The sequence below is a fragment of the Podarcis melisellensis genome, assembly GCF_964234715.1.
Source record: "Podarcis melisellensis genome assembly, chromosome: 9".
In the NCBI taxonomy this organism is placed as follows: Eukaryota; Metazoa; Chordata; class Lepidosauria; order Squamata; family Lacertidae; genus Podarcis; species Podarcis melisellensis.
The window spans coordinates 66,888,137-66,903,226 of NC_138541.1; the positions used below are offsets into that span (position 1 = coordinate 66,888,137).

The window sequence follows — 15,090 nt, forward strand, 5'->3', positions numbered from 1 at the left end:
GATGATACCTGAGAAAGGGTAAGTGGGCTTCTCTGGTTTGTTGTTTTCCTTCTCTCTTGAATGTAAGAAGCACTGGCTCCTGGCTTCATCTAAAGCTAATCTAAGAATTGTGGATGAGGCCATAAACTCCCCCACCTGCTCCATTAATCCCCTTCTGCAATTTGCAAAATAACTTTCTATATATTGTGATTTAAAAGCCAAATATTTAGAAGCTTGACATACCCTTTATACTGCTGTTTTGAGTTAATCATTGCGGGCTTTCATAGTTTTAATTAGTGTTTCGTAATAAATTATCACTAGAAGGAGAGGCAGATCACTTTCTGTTGTGATTTAGTATTTTCTTTTACTAGAAAATTAGTATTTTCAGTAAGTGCAGGCACCATTTTAAAAGGTCCATTATATCAGGAATACATTCACATTTTGCTGCTTAAAAAGACAGATGGGAGGCTTCAAATATATACATATATATTACTTTTTTATTTTAAAACATTGCCTGCTAATCACCACTTTATAAATTCATTCCTAAATTTAGCAGTTCATATGGAACATTACTCGTAATTCTGGCACTTGGTATTAAACAAATGCCACTTGTCTGTGTTAACTAATATATATGAACTCAAATGCATTTAATAATCGTAGCTTTATCCATGTGCAAAGCGTTGAAAACCAGGATTTAATAGTGCAATCCAGAAAGTGCAAGATTAAGGAAAAACAGGATTTTAAAGCAGAGCAGCAGCCTTCATGGCTGGACTGCCCGGGGCTGATGGGAATTGTAATCTGGAATAGCTGGGGAGAAGGCTTCTCTAGTGCATAGGGAACATAAAGTTCAACAGTTTAATGGTTAAGTAGGTAAAGAGGTGAACATTGCTTCCAATCTGACCTGCAGAGGCTTCCCATCTACCCCCCCCCCGTCATGTTCCCTGAAGCACTGTCTTTTAATTACATACATCAGCCACTGTCTCATCTGCTTCTCATCCATGTGATCAGAGCAGAGGCTTTGGTAGAGTTCTTAGCTGCAGGCTCCTGTGCCAGGGAAACAACTATAAGGCATATGGGACAAAGTATCTGAAGTGTCTAAAGAGGAGACCCTGCTCAGATTATTGTGTTGATGCTGAGAAGGAGAAATGTAAAGAGCCCCTTGTGTCTCAATCTGCAGGGAAGAATGTGGCTGCTGAGCTTTTAGGCCTTACTTAGTTCAAAATACCCACCTGTTTAAAATTCTTTGCTGCCATATATATTCCCAACAATATATGGAAGATTAGAGCTAGCGGGACACTCTGGTTTGATTTTGGTTTGTTATAACTGGTTTGAACAAAGCATAGTTTCTCATATTCAGTCTAGCAAGAAACCAATTTGTACCAAAGTGCAATGTTGTTGTTGTTTAGTCGTGTCCGACTCTTCGTGACCCCATGAACCAGAGCATGCCAGGCACTCCTGTTTTCCACTGCTTCCCGCAGTTTGGTCAAACTCATGTTAGTAGTTTCGAGAACACTGTCCAACCATCTCGTCCTCTGTCGTCCCCTTCTCCTTGTGCCCTCCATCTTTCCCAACATCAGGGTCTTTTCCAGGGAGTCTTTTCTTCTCATGAGGTGGCCAAAGTATTGGAGTCTCAGCTTCAGGATCTGTCCTTCCAGTGAGCACTCAGGGCTGATTTCCTTCAGAATGGATAGGTTTGATCTTCTTGCAGTCATGGGACTCTCAAGAGTCTCCTCCAGCACCATAATTCAAAAGCATCAATTCTTCGGTGATCAGCCTTCTTTGTGGTCCAGCTCTCACTTCCATACATCACTACTGGGAAAACCATAGCTTTAACTATATGGACCTTTGTCGGCAAGGTGATATCTCACCTTTTAAGATGCTATCTAGGCCTTACTTAATTCAAAATACCATCCTGTTTAAAATTCTTTGCTGCTATATATATTCCCAACAATATATGGAAGATTAGAGCCAGTAGCCTGGTTCACACGTAGCGAGACACTCTGATTTGATTTTGGTTTGTTATAACTGGTTTGAACAAAGCACAGTTTCTCATATTCCGTCTAGCAAGAAACCGGTTTGTACCAAACTGCAATAGGAAGATTAAAACTTCCTCCCCTCGAGCAAAAAGAAGGATGGTACAAAGTTGAGCCTCATTGTGATGCAGTTGCTTATCTTTGTGAGTTGTTTGAGGATAAAATTGCTTGTTTCCATTGTTATAGCAGATGAATTGCAAGAAGGGTCCAGATCACTGTCTAGTCTAGTTGTGTTTGATGTGAACAAGGTAGTTGGTTTGATCTGGAACACCACATGCTCTTGATCTTTGCCCATTATGACTGAATAAAACTAGTAAGGAGGGGATGGCTGGCTGGGCCAGGGAGGTGATGAATTTCTCCTTGCAGGGGGGTAAGGTGCCTGTCTACCTAAAGGAGCCAGTGGTAAGATCACAAGAAACCCTTGCAGAATTAAGAAAACCTAAATAACTATCAGCAGATTGCTAATGACCCTTCTTGAGTTCTTGAGCACTTGATTGTGGGCAGATCCCAGCTTTCTTGGAAAACTGATTTTTCTAGATCCATTTCAATCAGGGTTTAGGCCTCATTTTGTTGGATGACTGTTTGCAGAGCGTAGTGCCTGCGCAGTCTTATTTAGGCCCGGGTGGGGTGCCACAAGAATCCATTTTATCCCCCATGCTGCTTAACATCTACATGACACTGCTGAGTGGAATCATCAGGAGTTTTGGTGTGTATTGTGAGCAATATGTGTGGCAATGGATGTGGTAAACCAACATCTGGCCTCAGCAGTGAGCCAACAAACTGAAGCTTATTCCAGATCAGACTGAGGCACTGTTAGTGGGTTGTTTCCTAGACCACATGGGCAGGGCAGGGCCTGCTTTGAATGGGAGCTTACATGCCCTCTGAAGGTGCAGGTGCCTAGCTTACAAGTACTTCTGGATTCACTACTATTGCAGTGGTGCAAAGTGCCTTTCATCATTCATTCATTCATTCATTCATTCATTCATTCATTCTATTTGTATGGTGCTTTTCTTCACAGAAAAAAATTACGCTCAATACAGCTTGCAACAAAGAAAACAGGAATAAATTTCAAACAAACACTACAAAAACAATTTCGTACTGACAACAAAACAATAACGTAATAACAGTTTCATAATAACATTGCCAAACGATAGCAAATATAATAATATACAAACAACCACATTTGAATACTATAAATATAGCAAGATTGTATAAACGGCATACATCATCCGTTAGCAAAAATAACAAGGGAGGTTCACAGTTTCACCTTATTCCTCCCAGGATGTTGCTGGTGGCCCAGCTATGCCCCTATCTGGACAGAGAGAGCCTAGCTTCTGTTGTTTCTGCTCTGTAAACTCTAGTTAGATTGTTGGAATGTGTTATACATGGAGTTGCCGTTGAAGACAGTTTGGAAACAGCAGCTGGTGCAGAATTCAGTGGCCAGGTTGCTGAATGGGACAATGCGGCAGGAATCCGTTGGCAGTCAATTAGTTACTGAAGTCAATTCAAAATGTTGATTTTGACCTATAAATACTCAAGGACTTTATACCATAAGGACCACCACACTCCTTGAGAACCAACCCTGAACTAGTGTTTGTCATCTGATGCTCTTCTCCTTCTCCAAAGAAAGTGTAGACGTTGGTAACATGAGAATGGTGTTCTCAGTGGTAACTTCCTGCTTGTGAATTGCTTTCCCATGGAGGTATGCCTGACCCACCGTTACTTATTTTTAGGACCCAGGAGAAAACATTTTTATTCACTTAGGCTTTAGAGCCTTAATTTAGGAGGGTATTGGGTCTATCCGTGGCCTCCTTTTTGCTCATCTTTTTAGTGAGGTAGGTTGAGTTAGATCTGCCCTTTTATATGTATTACGGATGGGCATCTTAGGTTCTTATTACTGTTTTTATATTTAGTTATAATGTTGCTTCTGTTTTTGTGTGAAAAAAGCATCTAATACATAATACAACAACAACAATAGGAAACCACTGTTTCCCAATAGGTCTGAACAAGATTAATGTTTTAGCTTACAGTGGCTAAATTTATCATAGGCCTGCTGTGCAGCACTTTTATAGAATTAAAAGAAACATGTAATGCTCAGTAATGAATTGCTTTCTGTGGTGGTAGTTATAATATTTGCCAGTATCTCACATGTACAAGATTTGTACACATTCGTTTTTCTCTGCAGAGTGTTCTGTTTAGAAAATCTTTCAAACTGAGAGTCCCCAGCATGAGTTAAAACCTTGTTTGTTTACACTGGCATTAATCCTCAAGCTGAAACGCAGTGATGCCCCATTTGCACTCATGGATTCAACTCTTAGGATTGAAGCTAGGAGCTGGGTTTGCACATCACAGTAAGCCATAAACCATGGCTTACTGTGCATGAGTAAAGAATATCCACTTTGCTCCTTCCCACTCCATGATCTGCAGCCAACAAACCACAAACTGTAGCCAAGTTTTGTTCTTGTCTGACTGTACTGCTGATTGTAGTTTGTTGGAGCAAAAGAAATTACAGTGCCTGGTTTGGATGTCTAAGGTAGGGGTCATTTCCTTCCATCATACTAGCAGAGAGGAGACAAAAAGCCCAGATAGAAGTGTTCACAGCAAACCATGTGCAAACCATGTGCAAACTGGGATGCATCTTGTTCTTTCTTTTCTGAACTATGTTGTTGTTTAGTCGTTTAGTCATGTCCGACTCTTTGTGACCCCATGGACCAGAGCACTTCTGTCTTCCACTGCCTCCCACAGTTTGGTCAGACTCATGTTTGTAGCTTCGAGAACACTGTCCAACCATCTCATCCTCTGTCGTCCCATTCTCCTTGTGCCCTCCATCTTTCCCAAAATCAGGGTCTTTTCCAAGGAGTCTTCTCTTCTCATGAGGTGGCCAAAGTATTGGAGCCTCAGCTTCAGGATCTGTCCTTCCAGTGAGCACTCAGGGCTGATTTCCTTCAGAATGGATGTGTTTGATCTTCTTGCAGTCCATGGGACTCTCAAGAGTCTCCTCCAGCACCATAATTCAAAAGCATCAATTCTTCAGCGATCAGCCTTCTTTATGGTCCAGCTCTCACTTCCATACATCACTACTGGGAAAACCATGGCTTTAACTATATGGAACTATGAACTATGTATAAGAACCCAAAGCCAGTAAACTTTGGAGGGGAAAGCAGTGTGGTCTTATGTCTTGGCACAGATCTTTTTATTTACTTACATGTTTATAGACAGGAGGACAAATGGATGAGAAACAGCTGTCAGCATCGGCAGTGCTTGCCCAAGGCAAAACCCACAAAGCTTTTAGACTTCCACAACCTCTGAATACTTGAGCGCTTCCAGCTTGTATAAAACTGCCTGTTTTATTTTCACCTTTAGCTTTTGCTATCTAATCTTAATTCATTTATTTGAGGCTTTGCAGACGAGAAAGTAAAAGGCTTTATTCTTAGTGATGAAATCTGATGTCAGTAGTGTGAAATCCCAGGGAGGGATAGCCTTTTGACTGCTTAAAATAATGATCAATGTGCTTCTTTCCTGGGTTGGAAGGGCGCACACAGGCTCCAAAAAGTAAAAGAATATAAAAGAAAAAAATCTGATTCAGCGAAGGCCAGATATCTGTCTGAGCAGATGGGAGGGTATACTGCCACCAATCTTCACACTCAGGGGAACTTGTTGAGGACCACGAAACAGGTGGTAGAACTGGGCCAGTTGCAGATCCACTGGCTCCTATGCCATCCCATTGCCAGATGAATGCCCAATTTGGACCCCTCTCCTGTGCCAGCCTGAAGTTTCTAGATGATGGCCATGTTGTACCTCCACTGTCAGACTCGCTGGGAATTGCAAGTGTTGTGTATGTGAGCTTCCTGTGGACCTCAGGTTGGCCACTGTGTGAGTAGAATCCTGGACTAGATGGGCTGTTGACCACCTGATACAGCAGGCTCTTCTTACGTTCTTACATTTTAAAATGTGTGCCTTGAACCATTGGGGTTCAGCAAAGCGAGCCCCGCTGCGCTGGCAGATTGTTAATTTTGTTGGCGTATTAGACAAAAGCACTGTAATAATAATTAAAGCATGCACACTCCCCAAAGAATAATTTCGGTACCGTTTTGATAGTTGTGCTTCTATCTGTTCCAAAGTGAATGCCCAGATGGTCTCTGCCAGTGTCACCTCTGGCAAGAGATGAGCAAGCAGCTGCTTTTGCAGCCTGAAAAGATGCTTTATGGGTGAACTCTGCCTGGATGTGTGATTCATACAGTTGTTTTTCCCCAAGCAAACTGGGCCATAGGAGTGGGAGGAGGAGGGGAAATACTTCAGTAGACATATCTATCAATAGGAGCAGAGGCATGGTTTTTAAAGGGTTTGGGGGGATTTTAAGTTGTGCAGTTGCTTAAAAATACTTGATAATAACTACCTGAAAACTGAGCGAGGAATGTGCTTTAGGCAGTGACCTTTTTGGTTGTGGCCAAAAAACCCCAAGTTCAAGCGGATTAAGTATAAAAGCAAATTAATTACATAATGTTCTTTAAAAAGACACAACCTAGGTTTTTCATTTATTTGGTGCATCTCAAATGTTATAAAGCACCCAAAAACATTTTCTGGCAATCTGTCCGAAGAATTTGCAGCAGCAGTTAACAGAACTGTGGTGACACGCACACACTGCAGTTTGCAAGTTGAGTTCTAAGGCTGTTTATTTTTGTGACCGATCACAATCTCTTATCAAGCCTGACACACACCACCAGAACTGCTCCTGGATGCAGCTTGCCTGAGGTTTAAAGGTATCTTTGTTTCATGCCACCGCGGACAGAATGTGCCTTTTGGACAATAAATGCAAAATACTAAAGAAATAAAAGTGTTTCCACTATTTCTGGGCTAGCAGATAGGAAAATCTGGAGTTTTCTGGAAGAACTGCTCAATAGTTCTGAGTCACCCGTAGTGAAATATTATTTTGAGTAGGAGTGGCAGATTGGTTTTAGGGAGTGTGTTGTTCCTTGCGTTGTGAAGCAATGCTGGAAACATTAAATAATTTATTGCGCTTTAATACAAGAGAACTGCATCTTAGTTTACTTCCCAGCTTTTTTTCTCTGCTTCTAGACACATCTCTTCAGTTCTGATGACTTTGTTTTCCCCTCTTCCCCATCTCTTAAAGGGGCCTTACCTTCACGGTGAGAGAAAAAGATAAACAGCTTACTGGGGGAAGCTTAGAAGGGTTTCCCTTTTAGGTAAAGGTAAAGGTACCCCTGCCCGTACAGGCCAGTCTTGACAGACTCTAGGGTTGTGCGCTCATCTCACTCTATAGGCCGGGAGCCAGCGCTGTCCGCAGACACTTCCGGGTCACGTGGCCAGCGTGACGAAGCTGCTTCTGGCGAGCCAGCGCAGCACACGGAACGCCGTTTACCTTCCCGCTAGTAAGCAGTCCCTATTTATCTACTTGCACCCAAGGGTGCTTTCGAACTGCTAGGTTGGCAGGCGCTGGGACCGAGCGACGGGAGCGCACCCCGCCGCGGGGATTCAAACCGTCGACCTTTCGATCGGCAAGTCCTAGGCACTGAGGCTTTAACCCACAGCGCCACCCGCGTCCCTGTTTCCCTTTTAACTAGGATTTAAAACCACATTTTAACATTGGCTTTTTTTTATCTCGATCCATTTGGAGCCCTACCCCCAAAAAGTTTTCATTATCTGCAGTTAAGATGGACATTCACTTGAGGAAGGTGAAATGTGCAGGTAGGGGTTGCAGAATTCCATGGTTGACTCCTAACATCACCTTTGAAGTTAGAAGGCAGCCAGCATTGCATCTGCACCAGAGCACACCTATCTTTTATGTTCCTCCTCCTCCTCCTACTACTTATTCTAATTTTAAGCAAAGATTTGCTTTAGATGTACCCATTCTAGCTTGGGTCCCCTGAAAGCTGCCAAGCAGCAAAAATTTACTGAGCAGGAAATAATAATCACCCACCCTTCACCCTAAGGTCCTAGAGCAGGTTACAGCATTACAACACAATGTTAAAATCAGTTTGAAACAACTTACAATCACAGAAATAAGGTGGATTCTAAAATATACACATCTCAAGTGTCAAAAGCCAGAGGTGCATTTTCAGCATTCACCAGGAATTGTATACTAAAGTTGCTTAGGGGCTTTCACAGAGAATGCCAACCCCCTAATCCTGAGCCTCTTGAGGGTGGAGGAACTAGTAATGGAGCACTTTTTGCTGATCTCATAATCCGAGAGGGTCTCTAAGGAAGGAGGTGGTCCTTCAGATATTTGGGTCCTGTGTCATTTAGGGCTTTAAACACGAACATGAGCACTTTGATTTGGGCCCAGAAACAATCTGGCAACCAGTGCAGCTATTTTAAAATGGGTTGTGTGATACCTAAATGGAACCCCAGCCCCTAATCTTGCTGCTGTGTTATGGAACGGTTGAAGTTTCCGAGATATCTTCAAGGACAGCTCCACGCAGAGCACATTGCAACCGCCCAATCTGGAAGTTACTAGAGCATGGATTACAGCGACCCAAAGGGGCCGCTTCCCAGATGTGAGAACCTGGGCGCGCATAAAACCAATTGTCTTTTCAGGATTCAGCTTCAGTTTATTGGCCAACATTCAAACACAGAGTGAGTTTCCTGGGGGCTCTTCCAACCCAATAAATGTCATCCAAACAGTCTACAAAGACAGTGCATGTGAGTGCATTAGACTACTCCAGTCCAGATGTAACTAAGGCATGCAGGAATGTGGCTAGGCCTGTCCTATTTGGGAAAAGGTGTAGCTGGTTTACTAGTCTAGGCTTAGCAAAGACTCTCCTGGCTACAGCTGCCACCTTGGAAACCCAGGCGGAGCGTGGAATCCAAAATCCTGGTTTGTAGTTGCTTCATTTGTATTTCATTTCCCCACATACCTTACATTCAAACTGTTCACAATCGTGCATGAGAAAAAGAACCAAAAACACAAGTAACAAATCATTATCCATAATAGTTATATCCTCAGTTTTCTGAGTGTTGGTCCATAGCTAAAACAGCACTGTGCACGTTCAAGAAGGAAGTGTCATCAAGGTTGGAAGAGCCCCAAGGTTCGCATCGGTACAAAAAGCTTAGGGGGGGATCCTAAGGGATGGACCCCCATAAGCTGATAGGCTGTTGAATTGGGCGGTTGGACATGGAAGAACAACACCAGATCTGACCCACAAACGGCTAAAAAGATCACCTTACCAAAATTTCATCTGCAATAACAGCTACAGTGGTACCTCAGGTTACATATGCTTCAGGTTACAGACTCCGCTAACCCAGAAATAGTGCTTCAGCTTAAGAACTTTGCTTCAGGATGAGAACAGAAATCGTACTCCAGCAGCACAGCGGCAGCAGGAGGCCCCATTAGCTAAAGTGGATAAACTGGTTAAGAACAGTTTCAGGTGAAGAACAGACCTCCAGAACAAATTAAGTACTTAACCCGAGGTACCACTGTACTTGTAAGGCTTCTGCTGTTAGATTAAAACTCAGGGGCTTGATTCTTTGACCACCAGCTTCTCTTAGTCTTCTTTCCAACCACCTTCCATTCATGTCTTTATTATTAGTAAAATTGCTTTTAAAAATATAAATAAATTGGTGCTTAAAAACACACACATAACATCTTCCTCTTCTTCCCCATTTTTGCTGGCTGGGAATGCGAAAACAGCCCAATTTGCCAAAATGAAAGCAACATGGGGGTCAATGCCTCATTGAGGCCTGCAAGTCAGTCACCCTGTGGAGCTTGTCAAATGAAGAATAGCAGCCACAGCAGCGTGGGCTTAATGGGGCTGAAACAGAGGATCGCGGGTCATTTGCATCAGCAATATTTTAATTGGCCCATAGGTACTTAAGTGATTGGCATTCTGAAATTGCTTTAGGTAGCCTTAATATGTGATGCTCAATTTCAGAAGAGTGATCTTCTATTTCATGAAATATAATGATGTGCATTAATTCTGTAGCGCAGCTGCAAAATGTTAAGTCATGGGAGTTTTCACTGCAGATTTCTCATGCCTCTGCGTCAATTCTACAAATTGGACCACTGAGATGTAATTCTTTCTCTCTCCCAGCAATGCAGAATGTGGAGGGGGAGGGTTGGATTTAAATAGTTGCATCCACTATGGCCTCATCATTTTGTAGGTAACTTGCGCACTTTATTTTCACTCCTCAAAACATTTTTGACGGTAGCTTTGAAAACGGTTGGCTCCGAATTGAGTTCATGCTAGTTTGAATACTTGCTTTTGGAGATCACATAAACACTGGTGAAATATTTTGGTTTGTCATATTGGGCACATCTTGCCTGGCACAGGGATTGATGAGGGTTTTTTTAACTGCAGTGGTATTTTAGAATTCTCATTGTAAATAAACAGATTGCTGTGTCTGAAGCATTGAACAAAGCTGTGCAAAAGGCAATCCCAGATTGAGGACTTCATTCACTGAAATTAGGTATTCAGTGGAACTTAGTCCAGAGTTAAGGGTAGCGGGTGGTGCTCACTAAGCCTCTTGGGCTTGTCGATCGGAAGGTCGGTGGTTCAAATGTGTGTAGTGGAGAGAGCTCCTGTTGCTCTGTCCCAGCTCCTGCCATCCTAGCAGTTTGCAAGCATACCAATGCAAGTAGATAAATAGGTACCACTGTGTAAGAAAGGTAAACGGTATTTCTATTCTCTCTGGCACTTGTCACGGTGTCCCGTTGTGCCAGAAGCGGTTTAGTCATGCTGGACACATGACTTGGAAAGCTGTGTGTGGACAAACGCCAGCTCCCTCAGCCTGAAGTGAGATAACCGCCCAGGGGTCCTTTACCTTTATATTTTAGGCTGTAGGAATTTTTTTAAAGTACTGGTATGGATAGAGTATTGCTACTACTGATAGGGAAGTTCAAGAAAATAATTAAATGTTCTAGATATGTGTTTAATTGTTATTCTCATAATTGTCCTCCAGCTAAAACTGAAAGAAAGCCTGAGGGCTATTTGAGACATATAACTGACAAACACATAAGTGTCTAAGTGTGTTCTAGATTCCAGTAGGTAGCCATGTTGGTCTGATGGAGTCAAATATCTATCATCTATCTATCTATCTATCTATCTATCTATCTATCTATCCATCCATCCATCCATCTATCGATCATCTATCATTAATCCTCATTAAACTGCCTTAATTCAAGCACTAACTTGCCGGTGTTTCTTTCAGCTCCTTAGGATGACAATAGCTAAACAAAGACTCGGAGATGAGGAGGTTGGGGCACGCCACTTCGCACCACATGAACGTGAAGACCTTGTCCAGCAATTGGAGAAAGCACGAGAACAAGTACTTACCATTGTACATAATTGTACATCTGTTCCTGGTACCTCCAGAATATACTTTTGGATCTTGAGTTCTTTGTAGGGCAGAAGTAAAAACATATAAAGAGACCTGCTGTATCAGGCCAGACACCATCTGTTCTGACATCCAGTTACCTTACAGCATTTAGTTGGATGCTACCCAGAAGCCCACAAGCAAAGCATGAAATCCAAAATCCTCTCCAAACTCCTAACAGAATTTGTCTAGTTCCTTTCTAATGGCCATCACTACACCTGGGCTTTGAATTTCATAAATAAATGTGTTGTGTGAAGAAGTATTTTCTTTTGGGACATAATCCAGTTTTAATAGTTAAAAGGGTATGGGGGTGAAATGCTGCCTAAATTCCCCTCTGCCTATTGCTTCTCCTCAGCCAGACTCCCTACCATAAGGAGAGATGTAATTTGATTATTAGGGATGCGGGTGGCGCTGTGGGTTAAACCACCGAGCCTAGGACTTGCCGATCAGAAGGTCGGCGGTTCGAATCCCCGCGACGGGGTGAGCTCCCGTTGCTCGGTCCCTGCTCCTGCCAACCTAGCAGTTCGAAAGCAAGTAGATAAATAGGTACTGCTCCGGCGGGAAAGTAAACGGTGTTTCCGTGCGCTGCTCTCATTCGTCAGAAGCAGCTTAGTCCCGCTGGCCACATGACCCGGAAGCTGTACGCCGGCTCCCTCAGCCAGTAAAGTGAGTTGAATGCCACAACCCCAGAGTCGTCCACGACTGGACCTTAAGGTCAGGGGTCCCTTTACCTTTACTTTGGTTATTAACTTCTCTTTTTTAAAGCTTTGCTTGCAGAAACAGGTTATTTTGCACATAGGTTCATATAATATTCAACAGAATACAGTGATGCATTTGAGTTTTGGTTTTTTGTTAGATTGAGACTCTGCAACATGATCTTCAAGCAGCATTGGATGAACTACAGGATGTGAAAGCGGAGCGCTCTTCTTACCAAGATAAGTCTGACAGATTAAACCAGGAGCTTAACCATGTTCTTGGAGGACATGTAAACCGCATTATCGATATTGATGCTCTTTGTATGGAGAACAGGTGAGTTTGTTTAGAAATTGTTATAACTTATCGGAACAATGGGCCACATAGCATTTGCAAGGGTCACCTCAAAAATTAAGTCATTGCTAGTATTTTGCAGTTCTCAATTTTAGTTTAAAAGCAGTAAGATACTCCAGAAGACTTTGGAGCCATTTAAAAAAATAAAATAAAGCCAGTAACATAACATCAAGTATAAGAAGCTGTTAAATACTATCACTATTTCTTAAAAAGCCCCACCCAGCTGTTTAATTACAGTGGTACCTCAGGTTAAGTACTTAATTCGTTCCAGAGGTCCGTACTTAACCTGAAACTGTTCTTAACCTGAAGCAGCACTTTAGCTAATGGGGTCTCCTGCTGCTGCCGCACCGCCAGAGCACAATTTCTGTTCTCATCCTGAAGCAAAGTTCTTAACCTGAAGCACTATTTCTGGGTTAGTGGAGTCTGTAACCTGAAGCGTATGTAACCTGAAGTGTCTGTAACCCGAGGTACCACTGTATGTGAAAAAGGTATTTGATAGAATAGTGTGGCAATACTTTCAAGTTCTACAAAATATGGGGTTAGGCGCGAAGTTTATCTCAAGGATTAAATTGATTGTCACTAATCTACTCCTTCAGTTTGGGTCAATAAAACAAGGCTAAAGAAATACAGACTCCAGTCAGGTACCCGACAGAGTTGTCCACTGTCACCAATTTTATTCAATATTAAATTTTAAGGGGTTGGTCTAGCTGGTGGCAAGACCATCATGAACTGAGCCAGGACTCTGGTGGGCTTGTTTTATAATGGGCTTAGCAAGGGATGGGTGAATCCTTCAGTTCACCATTGCAGCTTGAGTCCCCTCATTTTTTTGAGCTGCTGATTTGTTCCAAGTTCAAGATGTTGCTTTTAGCGCATAAAACTTTTTAAAGCTTGCAGCCAGTTTACTTGAAGGATGACCTTCCCCCATGTATGTCCATTTGACTTCTTCACTCTGCAGAACTGGCACATTTACAAGTGCCACACAATGTCCGCTCTGTGCTTAGAAGGAATTGATCCTACACTCTGGAATTCCTTCCCCATTAATACTGTGCCCTGTATTGTTTCCTGTGTCTGCTAAAAAACATTTTTAGGCAAGCCTACCCATCCATGTAAACTTGACATATACTTGATCATGAGATTTTATTTTGTTATGGTATTTTTTTTAAGCTGCTGATTTTACTTATGCTTTGAAAATGTTTAGGTCAACTTGTTTTTAAAATTTGGTTTTATTGATATTTTTAATGTATATTTTTTGTAAACCACATAGAGATTGTTGATGCTTAACCAGTACATAAATCCTGCTAATTAATTAAATAAGCAGATTACAAACTTCAGCTCTTTCACTATCTATGCATTACTTTCTGTTACCTTTTAAAATGGCCCAATGGATAAACAGCTTCATGAAAGTAATATAGTCTGTTTTCTGACTTTCCAGATATCTTCATGAGAGATTAAAGCAAATTCAAGAAGAGGTCAACATTCTCAAATCAAATATTGTAAAGTATAAGGTATATTTTGTTTTTGTGATATAATATGCAATCAGTTTCATTCATGTGTTTGTGGTGTGCACCTGTATTTGTTTTCCGTCTTGTTACCCATTCAGAGAGTTGATTAGAAAGTAGATTAATTCATTCACAAAAATACAGAGTGCCACACCTTTTCTGTGTTAATAGAGACCTGCAGGGTGATTTTAGTACCTGTAATTGACCTATTTTCTTTTACATAAAGGTTTTCAACATTATACATTCTGATAGTATTGGAAGGCTTAATCACATACCCATAGTGATTAAAACATGTTTTATTTGCTTGTTAGAAAAGATAGATCTCAATTAGCTTTATCCCCCATGAGAATGCAATTGCTACAGAAGAAATTGCTGTAAAAGAATTCTGTACAATTCTTCAGCTGCCCAAATCTGTTTAGATTTTTTTCAACAATAAAATGATTTATCCATCATGTTCAGTTGAAAGCGACCATTAATATTGCTTATGTATTCTGAAAATGACTCTTTTATTTATTGTTATTATTTAATTTATATGCCACTCTTCTTCCAAGGATCACAGGGTAGTTTACAATATAAAAACACCAAAAATACTTTTTATTGTGATATAGTGGGATATTTATTTTAGATTAATATCCAGGATGTCTGAAATCTTTTCCTATGTACCTCTGTTTTCTACTTAAGTTGGGTGTGAATATGTAGCAAAATAATCTTCCATTTGGCGAAAACCTTAGAGACAACATGGATGCTGTGTTAAGTTACTCTTTGCTGGTGGTTACATATTCATGCACAAACTTTTAATAAATAAATAAATTTGGACAGTTTGAGGGACCAAAGTTTGATTTCTTAATCTCTCAGTCTAATCAAAAGTTACATCGACATTTTCTACTCATAAAACCATTTTTTATATAATAAAACAAATTACCATTCTTTGATTGCTGTTTGTTTTAGAATGCACTAGAGAGGAGGAAAAATTCCAAGTCTCACAGCAAGTCAAATAGCAGTGCACTAACTGGAGTCCTTTCCGCTAAGCAAGGTACTGCATTGGTTTTTGTCTTGCCTTTTCTCTCCGGAAACTAAGAACTGCTATTCTGAGACTTCAGCAAAACAGCGAAGATTGTGCTCATGTATTCATGTTCTCACTTTGAGATACTGCAGTAACTTTGAGCAATACAATGAACACCCTCAAAAAGTCACCATTTCTG

General features: G+C 41.4%; 1 protein-coding gene across 4 annotated transcripts in view; it reads left to right on the forward strand.

Annotated features, from left to right (window-relative positions):
• Nucleotides 1-15,090, forward strand: part of CCDC149 (coiled-coil domain containing 149) — a 53,205-nt gene that overhangs the window by 17,542 nt on the left and 20,573 nt on the right. For all 4 annotated transcript variants that reach the window (XM_081924530.1, XM_081924531.1, XM_081924529.1 and 1 more), the window contains exons 5-8: nucleotides 11,178-11,294; nucleotides 12,199-12,371; nucleotides 13,822-13,894; nucleotides 14,837-14,921. In XM_081924530.1, coding sequence (XP_081780656.1) covers nucleotides 11,178-11,294; nucleotides 12,199-12,371; nucleotides 13,822-13,894; nucleotides 14,837-14,921 — 448 coding nt within the window. The remainder of the gene's footprint in view (nucleotides 1-11,177; nucleotides 11,295-12,198; nucleotides 12,372-13,821; nucleotides 13,895-14,836; nucleotides 14,922-15,090) is intronic.